The sequence below is a fragment of the Penaeus japonicus genome, unplaced genomic scaffold, assembly GCF_977035675.1.
Source record: "Penaeus japonicus unplaced genomic scaffold, GWHDUDI00000001_assembly GWHDUDI00000021, whole genome shotgun sequence".
Classification (NCBI taxonomy): Eukaryota; Metazoa; Arthropoda; class Malacostraca; order Decapoda; family Penaeidae; genus Penaeus; species Penaeus japonicus.
In genome coordinates this window covers 9028189-9035688 of record NW_028234423.1, presented here as the reverse complement: position 1 = coordinate 9035688, position 7500 = coordinate 9028189, and the positions used below count along the sequence as shown (strand labels likewise).

Genomic DNA, 7500 nt, shown 5'->3' with positions numbered 1-7500 from the left:
CACCTACAGTAATTTAAGTTGTGGGCTATGTGCCTTTTTTTTTTTTTTTTACAAAGACTCCCAAACTTCTGCTACATATAGTCTAGTAAGACAGATCTTTTAGATCTCCCTTGAGATTTGTTGTCAATTATGGAACCAGTCCAGGCTCTGTATTGAGAGAATATAAATGGGAGAGGTATGCGGCTACTGTGTAGGATGCCATGATGATTTTGCAGGAATATTAGTAAGTTCATATAAATTTTCATTAATTTCTTGACATTTCAGGGTAGAAAGTCTCGTAAGGAAAGGCGTGCCCTGAAAAAGAAACACATGGACAGGAAATTCAGTCCACCTAGGTCAGTGGTTGTCAGTTATTATTCCTAGTTTTCATATCAATATTTGATATTCATTGAATTTTTGGAAGTACAAACAATCATTATATTTGATGTGGTTTATAGTTTTGTCTAGTTCTTTTTCTTTTTATATTTTTCAGTTTGATCTTGTCCGAATTACAACTTGTAATTATGAAAATTGTATTTAAGAAGTTATATAGGATTATATGAATAGTGCCTCTTGATTTATTATAGATTTCATCATGCTGATGTTACTTTGTCTCTTTTATGCAGTTATGCTGCCCGGGCAAGCCCAACCTATGCACCATACCGGCGTTCGTCCTCCCGCTCCAAATCCCGATCAGCCACACCCCCGGCTGCTGGCACCATAAAATTCATCACCAGCTTTGGGGGAGACTCGGAAGGGGCTGGTTCAGACGACGAGGGGGTCACGGGCGTTATCATCCTGCCTAAGGGAGAGCGGTCGAGCCGAGACCGCCGCAAGAACCGCTGGGACCAAAAGTCTCGGGAGAGCGGGGCATCGGGCCACCATGCAAGCAGCGCAGGGAGCGGGGGCAACCATCACGCAGCCGGCACCAGCCACTCATCCTCCTCCTCCTCCTCAAAGAAACGGCGCCACTCACCTCGCAGCCGGTCGGTAACTCCTCCACCCGGTGGCTAAAACACCCTGGCGTGGCCCCCCCTTCTTTTGTCTCTCCAGCCATGTGTCCTGACATAGGGTCCTGCCGGCTGTAGTTCTTGGTCGACATGTCTTACTCTGCCAAGTTGCTCTTTGGCTGAGGCTGCATGGGAAACTTGTTGAGTCACTTTAAATCTGTGGTTACAAAAAAAAAAAAAAAAAAAAAAGTACACACGTGAGCCCCTTAAAGAGGTTTTGAACCTGGAAAGGCAACCAAAGTCACTAAACCAGCAACAAGAGCTCAATGTGTATCAGAGGTTGCGATGATAGTAAACAGGTTGGTTGTTGGGGCATTGGATCAGGCAACCAGATTTTTTGATACAGAAAAAAATAAGTCTCACAAAGGGTTCATAAACTTGAGTGAACAAAGCTCGGTCAAATGAGAACGGGAAAACAGATCTTGAATTAGTGCTCAGAAATCTGCACCATCTTGTTAGTGGTAAGTAGAGTGGGGGCATTGCATACAGACAGCGTTCTATGTGTATTAAGTGAAAGTCAGATTATTTGTTGTTGTTTTTCATTTTTTATCTATTTTGTTAAAAGGAGAGGCATTACAGCTTCCAAAGTAAACAGTAATTATTATGTTGTCTTGATGTGGTCGGGGAAAATAAGGATAGACAGAAAGTATAACAATGCATGCTAAAAGAAGTTTGTAGCAGGAATTTAAACTGAGAGACACTAATGTACTTTTTTCATTTTATAACTTTATGTTCATCTTTTCTAGAAATCAATGAAAAGCTAGATCTTTATTTGAGGATTTTATATGGTGTTACTGTTCACTGTGTTCCCCACTTGTGAAAACACATACCTTCTTATTGCAAGTCTTTGTTTACACATTTAGTTTGGATCATTAAGAGCCTTCAGAGTCGATGAAAGAGAAACTCAAGGATCTTACGAAAGCACCATTTTCCTGTTAGATGTTATTTACTTTTCAACAAAATTGAAATTTATAGATCTAACTCGCCCATCTGCAATTGCAACAGGTCACGATCTCGGAGCAGCTCCTGCAACCAATCAAGGAGACGCCACAGATCCCGTCACTCCAGCTCGCGATCTCGCCACTCAAGGTCAAGGTCTCGCACAAGAAGGTCCCGGCACACACGCTCTGACAGCAGGTCAAGGTCAAGATCAAGGTCAAGAGATAGGTGAGTTCAGGATTTATGTATTGGGTTATTGGATTGTTTTTATCCAGTATATTTAATTTCCTATTAGCCTTAAAAAAAAAAAAGAATGGAAAGCCACTAATTAAAAAAGTTAGTGCATATATTAACAGCACAATTTCTAGCCTGTCTGTCCTCCCCTGGCTCCATTATGGTTATGAGTTAAAATTTCACTAAGAGCTTGAATATAAACACCAGAAAATGTATATTTCATCTCTATATATCAAATACTGCACATTAGAGCATCAGAATTGAAAAAATTATCTTGGTTATACCTCAGATATGAAGGAATAATCAGAATAAGTTACCATGCATAAGAGCTACATGTGAATAAAACTTGCAAATTTTGCACATAAAAAGCAAGAAAAGATATTTATTCATAGGAAATATGAAAAGCTCTCTTAGAAATGCAGCATGGCAATTTGCAATGAGAAGTCTTGCTCTTAGTCACTGAGTGCACTTGTTATCTAGCTGACGGGAGTGCCATTAAATAGATATAAGGCCTGGTGTGAATTGGTTATAAAAAGACTTCCTAAGATATTGACATTGATTACTTTGATATTGACAATGTCTAGTATAAATAAAACTTGACTTTGTTGACTTTGGCCCATTTTGAGCATTTAAATATAGCACAGAAACATGAATTTGTTGACTTTGTATATTTGTAAACTTTATGTAATTTCTTGCCTACAGACATTCAAGTTGGAGAAAAAGTCGATCTTCACATAAACGCTCATATAGCAGGTCAAAGTCCCGTTCCAGGTCAAAGAGCATGTGTAAACCAAGTCCATCTCCTCCTCCTCCCAAAGTAAGTGTTAGATATGAACTTGGTTTACATTATATGTAGATACAAATATGCATAGATAGATATTTATAGAAATGTATTTATATATATATTTGATGTGCAGACGTGAAAAATAACCCATTTGAATCGCATGCTAAAACGATTGTATCCTCATACAGGTAGCAGAAGCCACTGTACCTGTCACACCAGTTCAAAAGGCAGTGCTTGGGGGCTCAACTTCCCCTCCTACTAAGATGCCTTCTCCCCCTCGCCGCCGTTACTATGGGCGAAGGGGCCAGGACAGTGGCACTGAGTCTCCCTCAGAGTCTGAGTCAGAGGACATTTCAAGTAGTAGTAATAACACGGCACAGTTGGCAGCTCCTTCTTCAGTGAAAAATAACAGTTTGTAAGTCTTGAAAGATGAGTGTTTAAATAGGAGGTTAATGTATGCATAGAAATGTTGATTATTTTGTATTTATAGGTAATGCTTCTGCCTATGGGTCATTACATGAACAATGTTTATACACCATTCTATATTCTATAAAGCATTATCTCAATTGGTTATATATTTCTCACAAATTTTACATTTTTTTATTGCTTTCTCTAGTACAATTTATATGACTTGTTTCATATAAGTGTGATGCTGAATTTATACTCCTCTTTCAGGGTGCCCTCTACATCTGTGGGTAATGGGTCCTCTGCCGCCAAAGTCAGTAAGAATCTGTTATTGTTGTATATGTTACCTTTGTAGTCACTCACACCTTCATGTCTTGCCACACATTCTATAACTTATACTCATCCTTTGGATTTGTGTTTCTATGGTCATGCCTTCTCCAAGGTGCCATTTATATATATATCCAAAGTAATAAATGATGTATATGTATACATATATATATTTATGTGTATATATATTTGTATATCAATCTCCTCTTGCGGTGAAATTCAGACTCATAGTCACACACCAATAGTTTAAGTTTAATGCTTTTTTCTGTTTCCAGGGACATAATCATTGCATCAGCTTAATTTCCCTTTAAATAGAGCTTCCTCATTTTTTATGATAATAGTCACTTGTTGATTAAGTTGTTTTGTTCATTTTAAAGGAATCTTACATGCTCAGAGACCACAGATTTAGTAAGATAGCCAAGCCAAAACAGGAAGTCTAGCCATATTTTGTTTTACGGAAAAAAAAGAAAAACAAAATTTTGCAAGATTTATTTTTGAAATGAGGGCACTATTGTTAGAGTATTAAAAAGGACATATATTTTATTAGGATAAACAAGGATTTTTTGTTTTAAATTACAATGCTTGTTTATACATTTATAAGTGTTCTTCATACTCTATGCCATTTTCTATTTGCAAATAATTCTTTTAGTTATTGGTTATAACATAAACAATGTTTATATGCCATTCCATATTTTAGAAAGCTTTTTCTCAGTCATTTATTTCTCACATATTTAAAGTTTTTGTCTTTTTCATCCAAAGATAGCTTCTGTGCAATTTATATATATTAATTAGAGTATTTTTTTCCTTTTTTGAAAAATGGAATTTAAAGCTATGTGGGGTGCAGCGCCAGAGATCCGGATAGTACAAGCTTATTACAAAATTACTAAACTGAAGAGCCTAACCACAAACTGATAATGAGAAAGCTTTGGTGTATAATGTGTTAGTCATGTATATTTGTGCAGTATACTGTAAATTGTGGTTGAACAGAGCATTAGATTTTCCTGAGATTCTGTTGTTTGAGATTTATTATACCACTGCTTTATTTTTAGGAGCACTTATAAAAGATGTTTGCTGTTAAAGAAAGAAATTAAAAAGAGTTCAGAATCTAAAGATAATTAACCAAAAGAAACTTGTGTTTATAGATTGTCTAGACACTGGCATAGATACAGCAATGGCACTGACTTCAACATGCATATCCTTGAAATGATGGCATCTCTCACACAGCAATGCCCCTCCAAACAAATGAAATCCTAAAGAACCTCACTAACCTTCATAGATGTGTTAATGGGGAAAATGGTATTTTGCAGATTAATTTTTAATGTTTTTTTTTTTTTTCAATTTTTCTCCCCTGTGCTCTTCATTATTTTTTGTATTATAATTACCACTTGTTTCTCAATTCTAAGTTAGCCTTTTTTTCAGGTGGGGGCCAAGTTAACACCACAAGAGAGACTGAAAAAGAAGATGCAAGCTCTCTTAAAGAAGCAGTGTGAGTACAGAATTAGAAGGCCATGTCTTTTCTTACGTCCATTTGGTTTATCAGCAAAATCAAATACATTCTATGATCAAGCATTTATTTATTCTTCAATTCAAGTTTTTGAACTGTTATTACTTTCAGTAATAAAGAGGAGGTTTTGCCGTGAATTATTAATACTTTGACTGTTATAACTCATAATAAAGTTGATATGAAGAAATACAGGTTTTTGAACAAAGAACAGAATGACTTGGGGATCAGCAACAACAGGTAACAACTTTTTTGTTGGAAAAGAGTCACACATATCCTTTCAACATTCTCTCTGTTTTTATGAATAAAGACATCTCTTTTGTTGAGACCAAGAATAATATTTATAACACCAGTGAGATGTGAAGATTATTTTGTCAAAGTAAGTATTCTCTCACATTTCATGATATTGCCATGGTCATGCCTTTTGTAATACTTTCATTTTATAGTCAAGGCGGATAAACGGATAGAGCGAGAACGAGCAGAGAAAGCTGAGCAGGAACGTTTAGACAGAGAGGAGGAGCTCCGAGAAATGGCCATCAGATTGAGGCGGAGGTTTGTACTTTCTAAAAGAAGTGTAATTGTTTTTAGTGTTCAGTTTTTTTTTTGTATATCCACTTTATCTTTCTTTTTATTATCATATATCCCTTCCCACCTCTTTCATTTCTGATGTGCTTTCCAATTTTGGATATGTCTGATGATCCCATTCTCCCCCAAGAGAGCGGGAGAAGCGACACCGCCTCCAGGGAGATGACTCCAGTTCAGACGGGTCGAGATCGCGATCCGGATCGGCTTCCAGGTCAGGGTCACGGTCCAGATCGAGATCCAAATCCAGGCAGAGGTCAAGGTCCAGGCAAAGATCAAGGTCGCGACACAGATCAAAGTCGCGGCAAAGGTCAAGGTCTCGTCACAGGTCAAATTCGCGCTCAAAATCCCCAGTGCACTCAAAGCAGGTTGGTGTTATTGTCCTTTGTTGTTATGACAGTGTTTGTCATGCTTTGTATTAATCCTTGCTATTTTTCAAATAACTTAATGGTTTGGAAGAATTATGAATTTATTTATTCTTGTTTGCAAAAGGAGAAAGCAAAAAATATTAATCATATTCATACTTTAGTTGTAAATCCATATTTACTATGAAAATTTTCAATATGGTCATTAAGATGGTTCTTTCCATTGTGATAATCCTTATTGAAATGCCAAACAAATAAATATGAAAAATTAAAATGGCTTTATTCCCACCAGGTGTCATCTGGGAGATGGGCAAGTATGGAGGCAGGTCGGGGGAGAGACCGTAACACAGGTCCTGATTGGGGTCGGGATGCACAGAACAGGCCCTGGGATTCCTCTAACTCCTCTCAATGGGGATCCCAACCTCCCTCAGATAGGTATCGGGAGACATATAGAAGGAGATCTAGAAGCCCTTCAGGTCGCTGGTAAGTTGAGGAACATTTGCTCTGAAACTGAAGTCTTAGCCATAGACATCACAGTACTTGGATGACTTTGTTACTTTTTTTTTAATGTCTATGCTTTAGGTACTATGAAGTTTTGATAAATTTTTAAAACTTGTTTTATATGGTAGACAGTTCTTCCCATCATTTAAAGATGCCCCATGCCCACAGGGAAAGAGACAGAGACAGAGACCGGGACAGAGATAGAGATCGAGAGAGGGATCACCATGGAGGCAACAAACATAGCCGCAGCAGGAGTCGCGGCAGGGATTACAACAGCGGCAATGGAACTAGTGGTGGAGGGGGTTTCAGGAGGAAGGGCTTCCGAGATCACGATCGGGAACGAGATTGGGACAGGCAAGACAGGCAGGATAGAGATTACCATCGCAACGAAAACTTTAGAGACTACAATCATGGCTATGCACGTGACTACCAGCACAAGAGCTATAATCACAGAGATAATCAGCAGCGTGACAATCAACACAGGGATTACCACCAGCAGCAGTACCAGCATCGGGAATATAACCCACACACAAACAGACGGCAACAGTCCAAGCAGAATGAAAGTCAAGATGATGATAGGTAATGTTCTTTATTCTGGTTTCCTCAAGGTTTTTTCTTTTCTTCAATTATCACTTTTCTACCATTCTTTTTGCCTCATGATTATCTTATTTCCAGTCTTTGTCTTCTTTCTATCCATCTTACTTCTGCTATCACAGACCTCTTTTTGACTAGTAGTACATCTTTTTGTAATTCTACTACTTGTATTTTCTTTGTCTTTTGTTTCTTCTTTCTTTTTCTAATTGCTGTACTTTTACTTTCTCCAGATCTGCTTCATCTCTTTCCGTATCTAAACTTTTCACAATTACCATAACT

The 7500-nt window shown here is 37.7% G+C and overlaps 1 protein-coding gene across 2 annotated transcripts in view; it reads left to right on the top strand.

The window, feature by feature from the left end:
* The window catches only part of LOC122265001 (uncharacterized), an 18520-nt gene that overhangs the window by 8113 nt on the left and 2907 nt on the right, over positions 1–7500 (top strand). For both annotated transcript variants that reach the window (XM_043034138.2, XM_043034146.2), the window contains 11 exons: positions 265–335; positions 606–965; positions 1995–2156; positions 2865–2979; positions 3135–3361; positions 3622–3664; positions 5098–5164; positions 5626–5731; positions 5895–6129; positions 6419–6609; positions 6796–7206. In XM_043034138.2, the coding sequence (XP_042890072.1) occupies positions 265–335; positions 606–965; positions 1995–2156; positions 2865–2979; positions 3135–3361; positions 3622–3664; positions 5098–5164; positions 5626–5731; positions 5895–6129; positions 6419–6609; positions 6796–7206 (1988 nt within the window). The remainder of the gene's footprint in view (positions 1–264; positions 336–605; positions 966–1994; positions 2157–2864; positions 2980–3134; positions 3362–3621; positions 3665–5097; positions 5165–5625; positions 5732–5894; positions 6130–6418; positions 6610–6795; positions 7207–7500) is intronic.